At 40.8% G+C, this 24,013-nt stretch overlaps 1 protein-coding gene across 1 annotated transcript in view; it reads left to right on the top strand.

The window, feature by feature from the left end:
- Nucleotides 1-17,347, top strand: part of LOC110530422 (cadherin-2) — a 102,187-nt gene extending 84,840 nt beyond the window's left edge. The window contains exons 15-16 of the mRNA XM_021613477.3: nucleotides 9,952-10,116; nucleotides 15,806-17,347. Of these exons, the coding sequence (XP_021469152.2) occupies nucleotides 9,952-10,116; nucleotides 15,806-16,012 (372 nt within the window). The 3' untranslated portion in view covers nucleotides 16,013-17,347. The remainder of the gene's footprint in view (nucleotides 1-9,951; nucleotides 10,117-15,805) is intronic.
- The last annotated feature ends 6,666 nt before the right edge of the window (nucleotides 17,348-24,013 follow it).

Raw genomic sequence — 24,013 nt, 5'->3', positions numbered from 1 at the left:
TGGGAGGAGGACAGAGGCTAGAGGGAACGCACACATGGCATTCTGCTCTAGGATGTGTAACGTCCATTGTCCCCTTCCAGCCAATGTGACTGTCAATCTGTGTTTGGATGTTTATGTTAAGAGAAACATGATCAATGTGTTTATATTAAATGAAGCATGATACATTTGTTTTTATTAAGATAAACATGATCCATGTGTTTCTATTAAAATAAACATGATACGATGCCTCCTGAGTGGCGCAGCGGTCTAAGGCACTGCATCGCAGTGCTATAGGCGTCACTTATGGACCCGGATTTAATCCCGGGCTGTATCACAAACGGCCGTGATCGGAAGTCCCATAGGGCGGCGCACAATTGGCCCAGCGTCGTCCGGTTTAGGGGAGATTTTGGCCTGCGGGGGGCTTTACTTGGCTCATCGCACTCTAGCGACCCCTTGTGGCGGGCTGACCTCAGTCGTCAGTTGAACAGTGTTTCCTCCGACACATTGGTGCGGCTGGCTTCCAGGTTAAGCGGACAGGTGTTAAAAAGCGCGGTTTAGCTGTTTTTTGGAGGACACGTGAATAGATAGACCTTCACCTCCCGAGCCCGTTGGGGTTGCAGCAGTGAGATAAGATTGAAATTGGGGAGAAAAAGGGTGTAAAGAAAATTATAATAAAAATGATACATTTGTTTATATTAAGATAAACATGATCCATGTGTTTTTTATTAAGATAAACCTGATACATGTGTTTATATGAACAACATTTTTTGTGTGTCTGTGTTTGTGTCTATATATATATTTTTTTTCAGTCATGTACAGTGCCTTCTAAAAAAAATATTCATAGCCCTTCACCTTTTTTGTGTTTTTTTAAGCCAAAACTGTAACTCGGCCACTCAGGAACATTCACTGTTTCTTGGTAAGCAACTCCAGTGTAGATTTGGCCTTGTGTTTTAGGTTATTGTCCTGCTGAAAGCTGAATTCATCTCACAGTGTCTGGTGGAAAGCAGACTAAACCAGGTTTTCCTCTAGGATTTTGCATTTGTGCTTAGCTTCATTCCGCTTCTTTTTTCATCCTGAAAAACTCCCCAGTCCATAACGATTACAAGCATACCTATAACATGATGCAGCCATCACTATGCTTGAAAATATGGAGAGTGGTACTCAGTAATGTGTTGTACTTGATTTGCCCCAGATATAACACTTTGTGTTTAGGACAAAAGGTTAGTTGCTTTGCCATATTTTTGGGGAGTTTGACTTTAGTGCCTTGTTGCAAACAGGATCCATGCTTTGGGAATATATTTATTCTGCACAGGGTCCCATGTTTTACCTCTGTCAATTAGGTTAGTATTGTGGAATAACTACAATGTTGTTGACCCTTCCTCGGTTTTCATTATCCTGACACCATTCATATCACCAACATGGATACTTGTTAACCTTTCTGGGATATGTGGGACCCACCTGGCCAAAAGCCAGGGAAAATGCAGAGTGCCAAATTCAAATAAATTACTAAAAAAATCAAACTTTCATTAAATCACACATGCAAAATAGCAAATTAAAGCTACACTTGTCACATGTCAGATTTCAAAAAGGCTTTTCAGCGAAAGCAAACAATGCTATTATCTGAGGATAGCACCATAGTAAACAAAGAGAGAAAAGCATATTTCAACCCTGCAGGTGCGACACAAAACTCAGAAATAAAAAATATAATTCATGCCTTACCTTTGACGAGCTTCTTTTGTTGGCACTCCAATATGTCCCATAAACATCAGAAATGGTCCATGTTCGATTAATTCCTTTGATATACAGTGGGGCAAAAAATAATTTAGTCAGCCACCAATTTTGCATGTTCTCCCACTTAAAAAGATGAGAGAGGCCTGTAATTTTCATCATAGGTACACTTCAACTATGACAGATAAAATGAGAAAAAAAATCCAGAAAATCACATTGTAGGTTTTTTTATTAATTTATTTGCAAATTATGGTGGAAAATAAGTATTTGGTCACCTACAAACAAGCAAGATTTCTGGCTCTCACAGACCTGTAACTTCTTCTTTAAAAGGCTCCTCTGTCCTCCACTCGTTATCTGTATTAATGGCACCTGTTTGAACTTGTTATCAGTATAAAGGACACCTTTCCACAACCTCAAACAGTCACACTCCAAACTCCACTATGGCCAAGACCAAAGAGTACCAAACAGTGCCTTGCGAAAGTATTTGGCCCCCTTGAACTTTGCGACCTTTTGCCACATTTCAGGCTTCAAACATAAAGATATAAAACTGTATTTTTTTGTGAAGAATCAACAACAAGTGGGACACAATCATGAAGTGGAAGGACATTTATTGGATTACAAATAGACACACAACTCCACCCTTCGTCTTACCAGACATAGCTTCTCTGTCCTGCCGTTGCATGGAAAATCCCGGCAGCTCTATATTATCCGTGTCGTTGTTCAGCCACGACAATGTGAAATATAAGATATTACACTTTTTAATGTCCTGTTGGTAGGATAATCTAGATCATCCATTTTATTTTCCAATGATTGCACGTTGGCCAATAGAATGGATGCAGTGGGGGTTTACTCACTCGCCTACGAATTCTCAAAAGGCAGCCCGACCTCCGTTACCTTTTTCTCCATCTTTTTTTCACGCAAATGACGGGGATTTGGGCCGTTCCCTTGAAAGCAGTATACCATTCACGTCGGACTCGTTAAAGAAAAAATCTTCTTCCAGTTCGAGGTGAGTAATCGCTGTTCTGATGTCCAGACGTTATTTTCAGACATAAGAGATGGTAGTAGCAACATTATGTACAAAATACGTTTTAAAAAACTAACAAAATAGCACAGTTGGTTAGGAGCACGTAAAACAGCAGCCATCCCCTCCGGCACCATTCTGACTCAGGAGCGGTGAGAGATGATGCACAAAAACGGTATCTACCACAAAATCACGACACTAATAACCACTGTGGTCAAAATAACTATAAAGAACGTCGCCAGTGAAATGATTACCGCTACAATCAACCCACACAACGTGTCAGGGCACAAGGGTACCAAAGCATTCAATGATGCTAAAAACATAAACCAATACTCTCTAAAAGTTCTGCTAAGAGAAGTACAGAAGCGCCCAAAAAAATGAGGATGAGGAAAAAGATAAGTTGCCATGACTAGGCGTAGAATTTGCGGAGAACAGGTCCGCCGGAAATTAACAGCATTAGCGAGGACGTAAACAATTCAATAACTCCCAATATCACTTGAAACCCAATCCAGTGCACGCTTGATCCAGAAACAAGCCCACAGGCTTTGACAATAGACTTCGATACAAATGTTGTAACACACAAGGTAAACAACATTGCAATAGCCAATTCCACTCAAACTCCGATAAGTCTATCTGTTTTCACCATGAACACAAATGGCACATCACGCCGTTGCGAACAATCACTCCACTTTGTGGGGAATATAACTACAGAACGCAACTCTGAAAGTCGCTACCTGGAAACCGTCCTGGAGGACTGCTTAACCTGTGATGCGATAATTAATTCGGGCTCGACAATATCGCTCATCTCTCAAACATAGTTCAATGATCTCAAAAGGACTGTGAACACAGCTAAACGTTGATTAAAAACGGTACGATGCGGAACTAAACTTTGAGGTTTAACTCAACTTCCTCGCCTCTCACAATGTGACTCATGCTGATACTAGACTTCCAAAATGTATCGCTTTTTTACCCTGTGAATGTTACCAGCCTCGACATTGAACTCCTGCTACTTGGAGCAGACTTGATGGATCGTTTTGTCCCACTGATGGATTGGAAAAACAACCAATTGTGGTCACCGTGCTGTCTCCACTGACCACACTGTCTTCTCCTAATGCTGGTTGCAACACAGTCACCCACAAGGAGTATCTGTCGACAGGAGCAGATATTATGAGATCTCGTCACATTAAATCAGCGGACCTGATAGACTATTCATTTCATGATTTTGAGCCAGCAGTCTCTGTGTGTGAGCAACTTCCCTCCTCCTTGGAGTCATGCAATACTGAAGCTAAGATTAACTTCTCTTGTCCGTTAGACACTTCCTGTCTCAGGAAACAAAGCATCAACATTCAAAGTGGACTCTGCTTCCGATACATTTTCCGCTTTGAGTGGGACAGAAACCGCTTTGAGTGGGACACGTGAATGGCAAGCCATGACAGCCACTGAGCGTTTTGAAGCACAAACTTCCCCATGAGTACATGCAGGGGCGGACAAGCCCCTCGACAGGGATAAACTTAGAATACATCTTGAAATATTACTGAGGTGTCCCACACTGGTTGTAAAAAATGTCCAGTCCTGGACTTTCCACCTTCTCCCAATTGTTTTTAAACAATAATCATTCCTTGCCATGTGTAGTCTCAACTACAATGCAACTAGTAAAACGCTCTAATCATGTGTTCCAGTAGGATAACATTATGGAATAAATCGGTAGGGTAGCTAGCCTTTCTTGGGTAGGGAGCAATATTTTCACCTCCTGATGAAAAGCATTGCCCAATGTAAACTGCCTGTTGCTCAGGCCCAGAAGCTAGGATATGCATATAATTGGTAGATTTGGATAGAAAACACTCTACCGTTTCTAAAACTGTTAAAATATTGTCTGTGAGTATAACACAACTGATATGGCAGGTGGAACCCCGATGACAAGCCATCCAGGGGAAAAAATAATTGAGGGCATTGGATTTTCCAATTGTTTTCTATGGGATACCCTTATTATTAGGAACCTGGTCGCAGTTCCACTAGATGTCAACAGTCTTTAGAAATTGTTCAATGTTTTTCTTTTGAGAAATTAAGAAGTAGTCCTATTCATTGTAAGTGTCATTCCAGGTGGACTCTACTATTTTAGTACACATGAACTGGAGCGAGCTTCACATGGTTCTTATCCGGTATTAGAAACAGTTTATTCAGTCTTAAATTGTATCGATTATTTACGTTTTAGGGTACCTGAGGTTGGATTAGGAACGTTGTTTGAAATGTTTGGACCATGTTTACAGGGAACTTATTAGATACTTTGTAGGCATGTTGGGCGAGTTGAAACCGGTGTATTTCTGAATCAAACGCGCCAAATAAATTTACATTTTTGGGACATAAAGAAGGACATTATCGAACAAAAGGACCATTTGTGATGTTTCTAGGACATTTTGGAGTTCCAACAGAAGAAGCTCTTCAAAGGTAAGGCATTAATTATATTTTATTTCTGTGTTTTGTGTGGTGCCTGCAGGGTTGAAATATGCTATTGTCTCTTTGGTTACTGTTGTGCTATCATCAGATAATAGCTTCTTATGCATTCACCGAAAAGCCTTTTTGAAATCTGACATGTTGGCTGGATTCACAACGAGTGTAGCTTTAATTTGGTATTGTACATGTGTGATTTAACCTCTTGAAACTAGCGGGCACTATTTTCATTTTTGGAAAAATAACGTTCCCAAAGTAAACAGGCTATTTTTCAGGACCAGATAATAGAATATGCAGATAATTGACAGCTTAGGATAGAAAATATTCCAAATTAGCTCCATAATATCGACAGAAACATGGCAAACGTTGTTTAGAATCCATCATCAAGGTGTTTTTCTAATATCTATTCGATAATATATCCGTCGGGACAATTCGTTTTTCACTAGGACCGATTGGAATAATGGCTACCTCTATCTCTCTCGGAGCCACCATGTGAGCACTTACGCAATGTGGCCACCTATGGCTATTCTTCAACACCAAGAGGTTAATGAAAGTTTGAATTTTATAGCATTTTTTTTTATTTGGCGCTCTGAATATTTCCTGGTATTTGGCCAGGTGAGACATTTGCATCACGCCTATCCCAGAGAGGTTAACGTCTCAGTGTCATTTGGCTTCCCAGGAACGTGGTCAAAGGTGCAGAAGTTTTGATGATTTTGTCAAGGCGTTGGCTTGATCCTGTGGGGAATAATGGGTCGAAAGGCCAAGAGGAAAAGCCAAGCTTTGGCTTTGTTGGCGAAGATGCGCCTTATTGTGCTGTGCCAAAAGGCCAAGAGGAAAAGATCGAGGGACCCCTGAGAGAGGTAAAGTCTGAAACCTTCTGCCATCTTCACTCCTTTGTGTACCGAGCTCCAGTTGTGAGCTTAGAGGTGAGTTTATCATCTCCACCTCGTGTTGAGAATCAAAGTTCTAACCATTTTAAACATGTAGCTACCGTTTTATGCTTTTTCTGGTCTCCTGTGTTAATTTCTTTATTTATATATTTTCCTTGAAAGGGACGGTTCCGGCAGGCTGGCACACTACCCCACTTTGGGGTGGTGATTACTCACTGTGCAACGTTATGGAAAACAATAATCTCTTATAACTTTTCAAACACATTAAAACTTGTTTTTCAACCTCTCCTCACATTTCTTGTTAACAAACTATCGTTTTGGCAAGTCGGTTAGGACATCTACTTTGTGTCTACTTTGTGTCATTTTTTCCAACAATTGTTTACATCAATGTTTAAATCAATCCCAGAACAACAGCAAAGGACCTTGTGAAGATGCTCGAGGAAACAGGTACAAAAGCATCTATATCCACAGTAAAACGAGTCCTATATCGACACAACCTGAAAGGCCACTCAGCAAGGAAGAGTGCTGCTCCAAAACCGCTCCAAAACCGCCATAAAAAGCCAGACTACAGTTTGCAACTGCACATGGGGACAAAGATCGTACTTTTTGGAGAAATGTCCTCTGGTCTGATGAAACAAAAATAGAACTGTTTGGCCATAATGACCATCGTTATCTTTGGCGGAAAAAGGGGAGGCTTGCTAGCCGAAGAACACCATCCCAACCGTGAAGCACGGAGGTGGCAGCATCATGTTTTGGGGGTGCTTTGCTGCAGGAGAGACTGGTGCACTTCACAAAACAGATGGCATCATGAGGTAGGAAAATGATTTGGATATATTGGAGCATCATATCAAGACATCAGTCAGGAAGTTAAAGCTTGGTCGCAAATGGGTCTTCCAAATGGACAATGACCCCAAGCATACTTCCAAAGTTGTGGCAAAATGGCGTAAGGATAACAAAGTCAAGGTATTGGAGTGGCCATCACAATGCCCTGATCTTAATCATTTAGAAAATGTGTGGGCAGAACTGAAAAGGTGTGTCCAAGCAAGGAGGCCTACAAACCTGACTCAGTTACACCAGTTCTGTCAGTAGGAATGGGCCAAAATTCACCCAAGTTATTGTGGGAAGCTTGTGGAAGGCTACCCGAAATGCTTGACCCAAGTTAAACAATTTAATGGCAATGCTACCAAATACCAATTGAGTGTATGTAAACTTCTGACCCACTGGGAATGTGATGAAAGAAATAAAAACTGAAATAAATGATTCTCTTTACTATTATTCTGACATTTCACATTCTTAAAATAAAGTGGTGATCCTAACTGACCTAAAACAGGGAATTTTTTTACTTGGATTAAATGTCAGGAATTGTGAAAAACTGAGTTTAAATGTATTTGGTTAAGGTATGTAAACTTCCGACTTCAACTGTATGTAGTTTGTATACTTTTGGAGTTACAGTATTTCCTTTATAACATTTTTAATGACCTCACAAAATAACAAACATGACATTAGTGTTATATAGATCCCCTCTGACTTTTCCCCACATTCTACGTTCAAATTATTGTTCCAGTATTCGCTTTTGATCGTGTTTGAGTTTCAGCGGGAAAAGGTCTGTTGAGACTAAGCACATTGCTTTGGTGAATTTTGAGAGCACAGGCCTGGATCTTCTCCCTTGATTTACAACAGGGTGTGAGTGTCAATCCCGACTAGTTCTATCCTACCCCCTCTATGGGTGAAAGGGGATCTGATTGAAGTTAGTCATTGCAAACCTTATCTGACCTATTTGGATTCTCGAGTTCAGTCATGAAACTGTTTTAGTCACCATTGGCCTGATGTTGAAATCCCAGAGCAGATTCCTTTCTCTCCGGCAACTGAGTTAGGAAGGACACCTGTATCTTTGTAGTGACTGGGTGTATTGATACACCATCCAAAGTGTAATAACTTTTATTTTTGACCCATCTACCAATAGGTTATCTTCTTTGCGAGGCATTGGAAAATCTTTCTGGTCTTTGTGGTTGAATCTGTGCTTGAAATTCACTGCTTGACTGAGGGACCTTACAGATAATTGTATATGTGGAGCACAGAGATAATGTAGTCATTCAAAAATTAAGTTAAACACTATTATTTCACACAGAGTGAGTCCATGCAACTTATTAAGTGACTTGTGTGGTGGAAATTCTAACCAAGTGAGAGAGACTGTGTTATTTCTTCAAACAATCATACTTTAATATTGATTAATTATTGCAATAATGGAGCTGGTCAATGACCACCCGTAGTTGACCGTTGAGAGCCCAGTGAGCAGAACTGTACCACTGCATTTTATAGTTAAGACACATCCTCCTGAATATGTGACAAACAACAGATGTCTGGAATGGGTGAAAAGGTTAGGATTTGTATAAAATAAATGAATAATTCACATCAGATAGTATCTGCTGTGAGGACTGTTCTCATTGTATAGAAACCAGGGTTTGGCCTCCAAGACGAGGTTCTTCTCATCAGCTATCCATACCAGAGCCTTCTCTTCCCTGCTACCTCATAGTACACAAACACCAACTAATTCTATGGAATGCAGGCTGTACGTTTTATTACCAAGCTATCATAAATCCATTGCCACCCCAACTCAGTCCACACAGACACAGATGAGAGAGTAATGAGAAACCTTATTCGATGCAATAACAGTATTATAACATCATTTTCTACCATACTTGTTCAGCAAATATTTACTCTTGAACTTATTTAGGTTTGCCATAACAAAGGGATTAAATACTTATTTTAAATCAAGACATTTCAGCTTTTCATTTTTTATTAATTTGTAATTTGACATTATGGGGTATTGTGTGTAGGCCAGTAAAAAAATCTCAATTGAATCCATTTTAAATCCAGGCTGTAACTCAACAAAATGTTGAAAAAGTCAAGGGGCGTGAATACTTTCTGAAGGCACTGTATGTGTTTATATGGTCCATCTTTAATCATGCAAATGTTTGCATGTGTGTGCGTTCGTGTGTGTGTGTTTGTTTGCGTGTGTGTATGTGTGTGTGTGCGAGCGAGCGAGCGAGCGAGCGAGCGTGTAAATGTGCATAGTTATATGTGCAAGTAAGCAGGGACAATTTTGAAGGGGGATATTAGAGATGGATGGATTACTGAAAATCTGCTGAGGGACAATCCATCATACACGCTTATTAAACACAGCTATTTTTCCATGGCATTCTCTCCATCATATCTTCTCTGATAGCATATCAGTCCAGCTCCTCACTGCTGTCTTCTCATCTACATCACAACTCTCCCTCTCTCTCTCGCTTTCTCTCTCGACACTGCACAAACCAAACAAGCCAGTCAGGTTGCCTTGGCAATGTTAATAGGATAATTAATGGCTTATGCATATCCGCTATTCCGTGCCTAGGGCTGATTACAGCAGAACAGTTTCCTGCGCACCCTTCCAGAAGAACACCTCTTTATTGACACTGGCTTGTCGACTGATGCTCTGTTTCTTAGCCTTGACCCTGACGCTGGATCTTGTTAAAAACAGCTAACGTTCTAAGTGATGTTTACAAACAATCTAAAGTCCACCCATTGATAGGTTTCTTTTGCTCTAATGTTACAAGGTCGCTCATGATAATGGCTGGAATGGAGTAAATGGAATGGCATAAAACACATATAAACCATGTGTTTGATGTATTTGATACCATTCCACTGATTCCACTCCAGCCATTACCATGAGCCTGTCCTCCCCAATTAAGGTGCCACCAACCTCTTGTGGTGTGTATGGATTCCAGTCTGGATCCGGTTGGGGGGGTTCTGCCCATGCCAAGCTCCTCTCCCCAGCTCTGTGAGGATATACACTTATCTCTGGCTCCTTGCTGACTCCCATCTGCCTCTCCCCTTCTCCTCCAGGATTACGACTTGAGCCAGCTCCAGCAGCCCGACACGATAGAGCCTGATGCCATCAAACCCGTGGGGATACGGCGTATGGACGAGAGGCCGCTTCACCCCGAGCCCCAGTACCCTATAAGGTCAGCAGCCCCACACCCAGGGGACATCGGAGACTTCATCAACGAGGTAAAAAAACAATCATCTAGAGTAATGCAACGTTGAGAGGAAATTGCCTCCCTCTCAAAGTCCATTGTCAATGGCAAGATCAGAAGGATTTAGAGAAGGGTTTCATTCAATTGTCAATTTAGTGAAATGAAGCGAACGCTTCGAAATAAAATAAAACAGAGGTAGATGGTGCTGGCTTCAGTTTTGAATTTCATTGAGGTTAAATTAGCAAGCTCTTTCCCTGTATTCATGGAAGTATTGATTGAAACAAAAGCAGACACATGCCTTCATTTTGCTGGACCCAGGAAGAGTAGCTGCTTCCTTGGCAGCAGCTAATGGGGATCCAAAATACATACAAATACAAAAATGAAAGGTTAATGATTTTCATTAATAAACTTTCCCTTTTGAATTAAAAAAATACATGAATATAGCAAGGTTTCGATCTAATTGGCAATAGATTTTCATGCAAATATTCAAAAATCCGCATAAAAACAACTTGCATTCTCCCACCAGAGATGCGTTCCCATCAAATTGACTTGTTGCAGATAAATGGCTGTGCGTGATGACATAGTGCACGTCAAAATGCCTTTTCTGGTCAAGTTCATATGTACCGAATTAAAAAATACAAGGGAAATGGGTTTCCATTGCATTTTAACTCTGCGGATGGTTTTCTCACAAAAAAATTTTGCATTATATAGTGTGCCCACTCTGGTATTGGCACGTGCGCTCTAGCCAACTGGGTCCGAGTGCAGATAGAGTCCATGTATAGCCTACATGATGAGATATTTGTATTTGGAAAACTTCAGCCAAGCATCGATTATCATGTCACCTGAATAGACCCTCCATTTTTATTTGAAAGGAGCATCAAGCTCATCACGTTGCACTTTCACCACCCTGTGAACTTCATCATAACTTATTTAATCTGTAGCCTAATAAACTGCATGGTTTTCCAATAAGTCATAGTGGGAGGACCACATAACATGACCAATATTTGCGCATAAAAAAAGTATCCACCGACATTTCTCGCATTAATTAATTTTACCGACACAAAATGATCCCACCTTGTTTAGCATTGTTTTGTTGACATTTGGAAAGGCCTGTCATAATTTTTTTTTTTATCCTTAATGTACTTTAAGTGCATAAAAAGCTTGATGGAAACCTCACATTTTCTTTTCATTGATAAAACTTCACTATTTATATGTGTCCAATTTAAATGAGCTAAATCCACACATGTTATTATGAGTATTCAAAGAGTTCACTTGTAGATTATTTTATTTTTTCACTTAGCCATGTAGCATGGGATGGAGTTAGCTTTTGACTTCGCTCTGTAGATATCTAGTGTGATGAGAAAGAGAAGCACATTGGCTTTCCATTGAGGCACCCTGTTCTGTTCGACATGGCCTCGCTTGCCTCAGGCCACCATTGAGTCCAGCTGGGGAATTTATAATGAAAAAGACAGTCTTGTATTCTTCACCAGCTCCAACAGACAATACTTTCACAGTATTACAAAGTGAGTTCTCTCCCTCTCCCAGTTTTTGGCCTATTCCCATGTTTTTAGATTAGAACTTGCCCTTTCAGCTCAACTTCCCCTACTCACGCTATATCTCTCCCATTCCCCCTCCTTCGCTCTCTCGCTCTCTCAGAAAAGTCCTGAATACACTTAATGCTCCTGTCAGCTCAATTTATATAGAGTGAGTTTGAGTGTTTTGCCCAGTGAGCAAAAAAAAGTTGCAAAACTGAGCAACTTGTTGGAGCAGAGAAAAGTCTGCTGTTTAATGTATTCTTTCTATACAAGGACAGGAATATGTTGTGGGTCGGAGCATCCTGACCAAGACATCCACATTACAGGCAGTACATGTCAGCCTGTTTCCCATAACACACACACAAAGGCGGTCATGGCTGATTCTATCCACTACACCCTGCTGGCAGCTAGTTTATGCCTTGTCGTCATTGGGGTTGGAATCTGACCTGACTGCCCAGGGAGAGGGGTTGGAGGGGGGTAGGGTGGGGTTACGGGTCTGGGCTCAAACTCTGGAGTGTGCACACAACCCCATGCCTACAGAGTCTTTGGCAGTTAATTCAAAAAGGTGGAGTTAAAATTGAAGCATAGGTCTCAAATCCTCCTAAGAATTTATTCTCTCAGAGTGGCCAACAATAGTCTATTATTCAGCTTTTAGTCTGTTCCTGCTCAGGGAGGTAATGTCTGGGAAATTAGCCTCATCATACACATAAGCTTTTGTTGGCAACAGGTCCTGGACGAAAAGTTCACACAGTTTTAGATTTAAGATTTAGATGTTATCGGGGGGGAAAGTTTTTCCATTCAGCATTTCAACTGGTGAAATGAACAGAGAAACTTGCTACTGCAATTTTTTTTATTTATCCTTTATTTAACCAGGTAGGCTAGTTGACAACAAGTTCTCATTTACAACTGCGACCTGGCCAAGATAAAGCAAAGCAATGCAACAAGAACAACAACACATGGTTACACATGGAATAAACAAAGATAAAGTCAATAATACAATAGAAAAAGTCTATATACAGTGTGTGCAAATGAGGTAGGATAAGGGAGGTAAGGCAATAAATAGGCCATAGTGGCAAAATAATTACAATATAGCAATTAAACACTAGAGTGATAGATGTGCAGAAGATGAGTGTGCAAGTAGAGATACTGGGGTGCAATGGAGAAAAATAAATAAAATAAATAACAGTATGGGGATGAGGATGAGGTAGTTGGATGGGCTATTTACAGATGGTCTTTGTACAGGTGCAGTGATCTGTGAGCTGCTCTGACAGCTGGTGCTTAAAGCTAGTGAGGGAGATATGAGTCTCCAGCTTCAGTGATTTTTGCAGTTCGTTCCAGTCATTGGCAGCAGAGAACTGGAAGCAAAGGTGGCCGAAGGAGGAATCGGCTTTGGGAGTGACCAGTGAAATATACCTGCTGGAGCCTATGCTATGGGTGGCTGCTGCTATGGTAACCAGTGAGATGAGATAAGGTGGGGCTTTACCTAGCAAAGACTTATAGATGACCTGGAGCCAGTGGGTTTGGCGACGAATATGAAGCGAGGACCAGCCAACGAGAGCATACAGGTCGCAGTGGTGGGTAGTATATGGGGCTTTGGTGACAAAATGAATGGCACTGTGATAGACTGCATCCAATTTGCTGAGTAGAGTGTTGGAGGCTATTTTGTAAATGACATCGCCAAAGTCAAGGATTGGTAGGATGGTCAGTTTTACAATGGTATGTTTGGCAGCATGAGTGAAGGATGCTTTATTTGCGAAATAGGAAGCTGATTCTAGATGTAATTTTGGATTGGAGATGCTTAATGTAAGTCTGGAAGGAGAGTTTACAGTCTAACCAGACACCTAGGTATTTGTAGTTGTCCACATATTCTAAGTCAGAACCGTCAAGAGTAGTGATGCTGGACGGGTGGGCAGGGATCGGTTGAACAGCATGCATTTAGTTTTACTTGCATTTAAGAGCAGTTGGAGGCCATGGAAGGAGAGTTGTATGCCATTGAAGCTCATCTGGAGGTTGGTTAACAAAATGTCCAAAGAAGGGCCAGAAGTATACAGAATGGTGTCGTCTGCGTAGTGGTAGATCAGAGAATCACCAGCAGAAAGAGCGACATCATTGATGTATACAGAGAAAAGAGTGGCCCGAGACTGCCAGAGGTCCGGACAACAGGCCCTCCGATTTGACACACTGAACTGTGTCTGAGAAGTAGTTGGTGAACCAGGCGAGGCAGGCATTCTATGAAATCTATGAATAGGATGTTATTCAATTCAATCAGAGACCTGTATTGTGAGCAGTGGAACAGAAGAGAAAGTCAGGGTAGACAAGGAAAGACAGGACAGCACAATGTTTTCTTAAAATGGACTATTGTCTCTCTCACACAGTGGATGATTCAATCTTAGTGGAATTAGGAGGATGAAGCTTTGTGATTGGCTTACTTTGTCACACTGCCAGTGGGGTGGTGGTTATGCCGGATGGGGCTCTATCCACCGGACCAGTGATGGCAGTAATTGTAATGAACGATCTCTCTGTCATATTTCCCACCAAATGATCAGCGCCACAGCCCTGAGCAAACATTTAGTGAAGGCTAACAAGTGGAAAATAATCACTAAGCGTCGAGGAACTTTGTTTCAATCTATCCATTATTTGAGAGAGCGAGAGACAGAGAGTGAGAGAGACCAAGAGACAGAGAGCGCGAGAGACAGAGAGCGAGAGAGACCGAGAGACAGAGAGCGTGAGAGACAGAGAGCGTGAGAGACAGAGAGCGCGAGAGAAAGTGGTAGTGGTGTTGTAACAACAAAATGAAAGAGCTCCAATACATATCTGACATGTTTCTAATGAGCCTAGGGGCTTGGTCGTGACTCTGTGTTGTGCTTGGTTTCTTTTAATTCGGTTATTATTTGTTAGATTTTAGTGGCAGTGATAAGAGATCGGATTCAGGCCTGAACCCAATGCAGTTCATGGCCAGAGCACATCTCCAATGATAATATAAGCAATATATTGTCACATTCTGGCCTTTATTTCCTTTGTTTTGTCTTTATTTAGTATGGTCAGGGCGTGAGTTGGGGTGGGCAGTCTGTGTGCTTTTCTGTGTTGGGGTTTTGAGTTCAGCCTAGTATGGTTCTCAATCAGAGGAAGGTGTCGTTAGTTGTCTCTGATTGAGAATCACACTTAGGTAGCCTGGGTTTCACTTTTGAGTTGGGGGTGTTTGTTTTCCGTGTGTGTGTTTGTTGCCACACGGTACTGATTCGGTTTTCGTTCATGTTCACGTTTATTGTTTTATATTTCATAGTGTTCAGTTGATATCTTATAATAAAACGTTATGGACACTTACGACGCTGCGCATTGGTCCTCCGATCCTTCTCGCTTCTCCTCCTCAGAAGAGAAGGAGGAATGCCGTTACATACATCCAGGAATGGGCTATGAAAACAATAGCAACCCATAAGGACATCTCACGCGGCAATGAGAGTTTCTGGGAATGTTAAGTACAGTCTTCAAAATGGAAACCCTCCCAATCCCAACCTACCTTCTGGAACACACGCACTGGAAGAAATACATATACTGTACGCACATACACGCGCGCACACACACACACACACACACTGCTCTGCACTTCTTCACCGTTCCCCAGTCCTCATTCATAGTTTTAGGGCAAAACTTAAACACATGAAATGGAGGGGGTATGTAGTACTACATCATGGTCCAGAATGTGGTGGCGAAAGCTACCATATTGTCAGTGCCACTACAGTGATCTCCTCCTCTCAGCGCTACAAGCCCCTCAGGCAGCGCCTGTGGAGAGGGGAGTGAAGGAGGGTTGAGGATGGAGGGCCAGCTCATCAGTGGCAGCCTTCCAGTGAGCTGAGGCATTTGGTCATGCTCAATCTCAGCATTTGATCAAGTTCTAGATAATCCTGAATGCCAGAAACATCAGGGAGAATCACAGCCAAAATGCTGTGCTGCAGACGGACAGTTAGAGCCGGACCTGATTGTCTGATCATGTAGAAGGGAGGAAAACAAAGATAATGTGTCTAATATTCGCCTGTGTAGGTGGAAGTGGGGGATAAGAACATGTCTGTGAATGTGAATGGCATCTTGTAGCTGTAGTCAGACAGGGACTGGGTCTGTCGTGGTGGACTGGATTGCCTTAATCTCCTCACTCATTTTACCGTGTTTTTTTATTTCCTCCTGTCCATCCAGGGACTAAAGGCAGCAGACAACGACCCCACAGCCCCACCCTACGACTCCCTGCTGGTGTTTGACTACGAGGGCAGTGGTTCCACAGCTGGCTCCCTAAGCTCCCTCAACTCCTCCAGCAGCGGAGGGGACCAGGACTACGATTACCTCAACGACTGGGGCCCTCGCTTCAGAAAACTGGCAGACATGTACGGAGGGAGCGATGACTAGGAGACAAGACCTACAAAAAAACAAGTTGACAAAGAATGGTGAACCCAGGAAAGTAGAAAATATATTTTGTTTTCCTCTCGATGGACGTGGACAGGTTCTGATTACCGATATTCCCCTGACCGAGTGGTGACAGGAACAATGACAGAAAAGTACAAAAAATTACAGCATAATTTCAAAATATTTTCAGAAACAACCAATCTAGGCTTATTGTTGTAGTCTACGCATACATATGCTTGTTGAAGGCTTAGGCATACGCTGAAATGTGGTCCATGGTTTTGGAGAAGGGGAGGGAACATTGGTGAACTGTCACTGTTTGGATCGTTGATATTGAGAGCGCTCAGTTACACTTGAATTTCACAGTACAGAAGCACTGGGATATAATGTGCCTTTTTGTACATTTTTTGGGGATCTGAATGATTAGTTTTATGTTCAAGGCTTTAATGGTACTGACTTTTGGAGTGATTTCAAAACATTAAGTATGTTAAACTATGGTATGCTTCTACATGCTTTTTTGGTTACACAATACTGCTGTTTGTTGGACAATGATTATTTAAGTGACTACCAAGAGGAAGAGATGATGAAGGATCCTTTGTTAACCTGGATGGGGAGAAACAACTGAGAACAGCACTGTACAGTATGCTAGAATTTTGGACTTTTTTCACTAAAACATATAACTTATGCAGCTGGTTGCAAATAAAGGGAGTCATAAATGATACTTTTGTAGCGGAATAGGTTTTTTTCTGAAGTGGTGTAGTACTTTACAAAAACAGCAACTGTTTATTTTCTTCTAATCCATGTACACTTTATTTGCCTTGGTCATCATCTGGTACTTTCAACTTTTTCTTCACTGTAAAGAAAATGTGTACATAATGTTTTTTTTTCTTTTTTTCTTTTGATGTAGTCTATGAAGCAGTGCAAAAAGTTCTGAACTTGTAAATGTATAATTTGGACTACAAATTAAAGGTTTTGCATGTTTTTATCTTTTCACGATAACAAAAATTATGAAAAAATGTTATTTACAAAGCAAAAAAATAAAAACCAGGTGACATTACATGTGTAGAAGATAAGTTAAGAAAGTATTTTGTAAAAAATGAAGAAACAACGGAACAAAAAAAAGAAAAAATTGCTATCTTGTCAGCACAACTGTTTGAATTTGTACCAAAAAAAGGGTGTGGGTGGGGTGTTGTGGTACCCACCGTTGGCACTAATTACTGAATCAGCTTTAAGACTGGGAAAGGTTTTTGTCTGAAGCTTTGTGGATAATCGTATGTAATGGAATACAAATGATACATCTGACCCCAACAATTCCGAATAAAATGCTAATTTTGAAGCTAACGATTGTCTCTTTATTTCTTGATTCCTCAAACTCAGCATAGTTTCTTATGAATAACAACCACTTTTACAAGAAAAGTAGCTATTGAGCAACATTTTATTGTATCTTTTTCTACCAAGAGGAGGAATATGTATTTCATGCTTAATTTCTTTTCAGTTTGTTGTAAATGTTCGTTTATAGTAAATACGAGTAGAGATGCATGAGTGTACTTCAGTTTTCTGGTCAATATTCAAAGGGCATTAAACAGATATTCAGAATATCTCATGTCCTCCTCACCAAGGTCAAAAGGTCATCAAGCACATATCGATCAGCTACAGCCAGCTGTTATCTGCCTGGTTCTGGAGTGTACAGCAGTCCAGAGAGGAGCTAACTGACCTAGTAAGAGGAAGGACACTCAGTCAGCAGGGCTCTGCCTTCAGGGGATGTGCATGTATACTGGTCACAAGGGACTGTGGGAAGTAGGGGTGAGAAGAAAAACATGTGAGGAGGAGGACAGAGAGATGGAAGGGTGTCACACTAACTACTGCTATAGCTATCATGCACATAACATATCTGGATGCTACTGTCACAGACACATCAGTCACAGTGGCAGCCACTGATTGTCTGAATACCCGGGTCGCGAGGTGGTTAGAGTTGTCAACAAAGCAGCATGACAGAAATATGATGCCAAGTTTTGGAACTAGCGGTAGTTTCTTTGAGAAGAAAAATAAAGCAATCTGTGCCTTTGAACAACAGCATAAATACACTAATTTCAATTTTGTATGTCAAAAGCTGAATGACCACTGCTGCACAGTGGTTTTGAACAGATTAGATCATACTATTTAGAATGAGCAGCCAGCCCAGGAATGAGCAAGTGCACCAGGGAGAATGCAACAAGTAGCATGCAGATGCAATAAGTTACCACACATTATCTACCTGGGGATAGCTAGCTAGCATAATGTCTTAAAGCATGATATGTGCTAGCCATGTTATCTATCATTCAGAAATAACTTAATATTTCCAAGCTAGATATTAGTTTAGAAGGTATTGGTATTGGCATGGGAGCTAACTAGCTAGCAAGTTACCAGCTAACTATAGCTAGCTACTTAAAGGTAGATGACTGGTTAATATGATCCCAAAAATCAATTTCTCAAAATTGATGTAGCTGGCTACTGATTTTGATCATGCTTTGTGATACATCGTGTTTTATGCTGTTTTAGTCCACACCACATGTCGCCCTGTCACCTACAGTATAACCTGATGAATACACAGGGGGAAACAATTGGCCATGCTTTTCTGTCCGGTGGATTGGACATAGGTGGATTGGACACGCCTCATGAGTTCAGCCTAATTAGACGGTAGTTGGCTGTGAAGTCCTGCCATGAAAATTGTTGGTCTTTTGAGGTTGAGGTAATTATTCCCTGATTTGTAACTGGTAACTGCTCTGTGTTTGCTTATTGCAAGTCTTATCTCAGATATATTAATTATTACAACTTCATTAGGAAACAAAACATAAGGAACACCTTCCAAATATTGAGTTTCACCCCCTTTTGCACTAAGAACAGCCTCAATTCATCAGGGCATGGACTCTAAAAGGTGTTTCCCTAGAAAGCCAGAACCTAGGAAGAAACCTAGAGAGGAACCAGGCTTTGAGGGGTGGCCAGTCTTCTTCTGGCTGTGCCGGGTGGAGATTATGACAGAACATGGCCAAGATGTTCAAATGCTCATAGATGACCAGCAGGGTCAAATAATAATAATCACAGTGGTTGTTGAGGGTGCAACAGGTCAGCACCTCAGGAGTAAATGTCAGTTGGCTTTTCATAGCCGATCATTCAGAGTATCGCTCCTGCTGTCTCTAGAGAGTTGAAAACAGCAGGTCTGGGACAGGTAGTACATCCGGTGAACAGGTCAGGGTTCCATAACCGCAGGCAGAACAGTTGAAACTGGAGCAGCAGCATGGCCAGGTGGACTGGGGACAGCAAGGAGTCATCAGGCCAGGTAGTCCTGAGGCATGGTCCTAGGGCTCAGGTCCTCCTCCTCCGAGAGAAATAATGAGAGAAATAGAGAAAGAAAGAGAGACAAAGAGAGAATTAGAGAAAGAATTAGAGAGAGCATACTTAAATTCACACAGGACACTGGATAAGACAGGAGAAATACTTCAGATATAACAGACTGACCCTAGCCCTATGACTATCTAACTCACATATCCAACAATTTCTTTAAAGTAAATTATATTTAAATTTCCTAGGAAGTAGCGGTAAAGTGCTTAGCTATAGCTGAGTCAGATTTGGTTTAGCATCCTTTAACATTGAGGTTTTCAATTTCAGACATCAGTTTTTTATATTGTGGTGTCTTTTTTGTGTGTTAACACTCAGATTTAACCTCAGAAACGCAGAAACAGATGTGGTTGAAAAAATATTGTTATGCCTTGCGCTTTACCAAACAATGGAGGCTCATGCCAAAAGCAGACTGACATACTAGCTAGTCGCTTTGATGACCTAGTAATGATCAAGATTTGCTCTGAGTTGATATGATATAAGCTTTCTGCTTTAACCTTTTACTGCAGTGGGCTAAATAAGTTTCACACAGTGTTTCTTGGTAGTCTTATTAAACAAATCTACTTTGAAACAAAAGTATACACCTCAGAGACATGGTTATGGGCTTACAGAAAATAATTGAGTTGAATGTATTCAATATTGAGTTTGCATCACAATATTTATCACACTTTATATACATCATAGAAGAATGGAATATAACAACACTTTTTGACATAGAAACACAATTTTTTCACCCTTTAAAAAAATATATGTTTATTAATTATGAAATTATATATAGAAACATATATGTATATATTTTTAGTGGGCATATCAACCTTAATATAGCAGAAAGAGTGTGGCTTCTATCAATATAATTGCCTGCGTCATTTCCAATCCCCCATATATTTTTGCGTAAATATATACAGTATATTATTTGAATTAAATATATATTTTCAATATATTTTCCTTCTTTATTATTTTGTTCTAACCCTACCACCTCTCCCCTAATTGGAGTAAACAAATGGACAACAATACATAAGCTTCTACTTCCAGCTTATATATATACACATTTTACGGACACAGTATATTTTACATTAGTTATCTTCTTTTGTTTGTCTGTTTTTAGTCCCACCCTTCAGCTACCCTCAAACCGTCCCATCTATCCCTGAAGACCATCCAGTTTTGATTTCTAATTGCCATATATTTTTCAACTCTGCTGTGATGTTTCTGAACCTTCTGCGATATTTCTGAACCTTTCTATTCTCATAGTTTCTACAGATTGTAAAGGAAAGATAAACACCTTTGCTAAGAGTATTATTCTATTATTGATTGATTGACTATTACTTGTTAAATCACCCAGCAGTTATATTTGCTGTCAGAGTCTATCTAAAAGATAGCAAAGGAGTCAGGCGCAGGACACAGATAAGAGTAACAATCACTGATTTACTCAATACAAAACGTAACAAAATCCCGTTCCAAACAAGGACAAAACAGGACTCAAAATCCGACACACTGGAATACACAAAACAGAAAGGGAAACCAGAGGGTTAAATAAGGAACATAATTATGAGATGGGAACCAGGTGTGTAAACAGACAATACAAAAGGAAAAATGAAACATGGATCGGTGGCGGCTAGAAAGCCGGTGACGTCGACCGCCAAACAAGGAGAGGGAACAACTTCGGTGGAAGTCGTGACATTTGCATAGTTAGCTCCAGGTAAATGTTGCAATTCTTCAGCCATTCCTGAACCTGTGACCAAAAGCAAGCTACATATGGCAGTACCAAAACAAGTGATCTAATGATTCTGTCTCTTCACAGCAAAATCTGCATAGCTGAGATGGTTGTATCCCCAAATACACTATAAATACAAGTACCAGTCAAAAGTTTGAACACACCAACTCATTCAAGGGTTTTTCTTTATTTTTTACTATTTTCTACATTATAGAATAATAGTGAAGACATCAAAACAATGAATTCTTCATTGTAGCCACCCTTGACCTTGATGACAGCTTTGCACACTCTTGGAATTCTCTCAACCAGCTTCACCTGGAATACTTTTCCAACAGTCTTGAAGGAGTTACCACATATGTTGAGCACTTGTTGGCTACTTTTCCTTCACTCTGCGGTCCAACTCATCCCAAACCATCTCAATTGGGTTGAGGTAAGGTGATTGTGGAGACCAGGTCTTCTGATACAGCACTCCATCACTATCCTTCTTGGTCAGATGGGATGGCGTATCGCTGCAGAATGCTGTGGTAGCCATGCTGGTTAAGTGTTCCTTGAATTCTAAATAAATCACAAACATTGTCACCAGCAAAGCATCCTCACACCATCACACCTCCTCCTCCATGCTTCAGGAAGTGTTTGTCGGGAGCTTCATGAAATGGGTTTCCATGGCCGATCACCAAGCGCAATGCCAAGTTTCGGCTGGAGTGGTGTAAAGCTCGCCACCACTGGACTCTGGAGTGATGAATCACGCTTCACCATCTGGCAGTCCAACGGACTAATCTGGGTTTGGCAGATGCCAGGAGAACGTTACTTCCCCAAATGCATAGTGTCAATTGTAAAGTTTGGTGGAGGAGGAATAATGGTCTGGGACTGATTTTCATGGATTGGTTAAGGCCCCTTAGTTCCAGTGAAGGAAAATCTTAATGCTACAGAATATAATGACATTTTAGACGATTCTGTGCTTCCAACTTTGTGGCGATATTTTGGGGAACGCACTTTCCTGTTCCAGCATGACAACCCCATCAAACAACTTTGGGATGAATTGGAATGCCGACTGTGAGCCAGGCCTAATCACCCAACATCAGTGCCCGACCTCACTAATGCTCTTGTGGCTGAATGGAAACAAGTCCCCACAGCAATGTTCTAACATCTAGTGGAAAGCCTTCCCAGAAGAGTTGAGGCTGTTATAGCAGCAAAGGGGGACCAACTCCAATGCCCATGATCTTGGAATGAGATGTTCGACGAGCAGGTGTCCACATACTTTTGGTCATGTAGTGCATATAACATTACATTGGTTGCAAGAATTTGGTATAATAATTTAAAATTAGAAGTTTCGAATCCGGCGTCGTTTTGTGTATCAGTTCATAAACTATGTGCCATGGAATTGGTTCATCGAAAATCTCTTCCCAACTATTTTGCAACCTGTATGGCGCAGCTGCCAAATGTTTGGTCCATAAATGACACTGGTATACTTTTTTATTTACCACAATTTTCTTTAACCAATTTTGGTATTTAATGCAGGGCCGACAGACAAGTTCCATACCTTCTCACCCTTCAATTTGCCTCCTCCATTTTTGCAATAATTCTGCAATCAGTTGGTTTTAAATTTGGCTAAAGCAGACCATTCCATGTATTTTTGTTAATTGCATGTGTGACATAACTCCCCCAGTTCCATTTATGATAGAGTTGACAAAGATTATACTTTTTTAAATGTTTTATCCAAAAATAATATATTTTTAATCAATTACTATATTTGAGTTTAAACATAATATTTGCTGGTGGATTAAACTGAAATTGCAACCAGCTTTCTATGGCTTGATTTAAAAATAGCAATATTTTAGACATTATTACATTTTCTAATAACTGAAAGTTAGAGGTTGTAATCTGAATAAAGGGGAAAAGGCCATTCTTGAACACAGGTGAGCCATTCTTACTAATCTGCTAGAGAAGCAATTTGCATTTAAGTATGGCTTTTGTATGACTGAAGCCTTTAGTGAGAGGTCCAATGCTTTATTATTTAATCATTTCTGCTTTCCGAGTTCATATTCATTACAGAAATAGGCCCTTTTTATTTCGTCTGGCTTTCCATTGGAAAAATTTTGACAAATATTAATAATATTCCACCCATAAGGCCACTAGGTCATTTGACTGCAGGAAAGGTTGATCTGAGAGGACAGTTCACATCCTCCTCTAAAACCATTAGTGAAGGTAGATAGTGTCATTTTCTGTTCCATATGTTCCAGTAAAGGTACATGGTTCAACCCACACCCAAACGTAGTAAAGGTACATGGTTCAACCCACACCCAAACGTAGTAAAGGTACATGGTTCAACCCACACCCAAACGTAGTAAAGGTACATGGTTCAACCCACACCCAAACGTAGTAAAGGTACATGGTTCAACCCACACCCAAACGTAGTAAAGGTACATGGTTCAACCCACACCCAAACGTAGTAAAGGTACATGGTTCAACCCACACCCAAACGTAGTAAAGGTACATGGTTCAACCCACACCCAAACGTAGTAAAGGTACATGGTTTCAACCCACACCCAAACATAGTAAAGGTACATGGTTCAACCCACACCCAAACATAGTAAAGGTACATGGTTCAACCCACACCCAAACATAGTAAAGGTACATGGTTCAACCCACACCCAAACAGAGTAAAGGTACATGGTTTCAACCCACACCCAAACGTAGTAAAGGTACATGGTTTCAACCCACACCCAAACGTAGTAAAGGTACATGGTTCAACCCACACCCAAACATAGTAAAGGCACATGGTTCAACCCACACCCAAACATAGTAAAGGTACATGGTTCAACCCACACCCAAACGTAGTAAAGGTACATGGTTCAACCCACACCCAAACGTAGTAAAGGTACATGGTTCAACCCACACCCAAACGTAGTAAAGGTACATGG

Source organism: Oncorhynchus mykiss, chromosome 8 (genome assembly GCF_057628025.1).
Source record: "Oncorhynchus mykiss isolate SJ-2025 chromosome 8, ASM5762802v1, whole genome shotgun sequence".
In the NCBI taxonomy this organism is placed as follows: Eukaryota; Metazoa; Chordata; class Actinopteri; order Salmoniformes; family Salmonidae; genus Oncorhynchus; species Oncorhynchus mykiss.
This window is presented reverse-complemented; position numbering and strand designations above follow the sequence as displayed.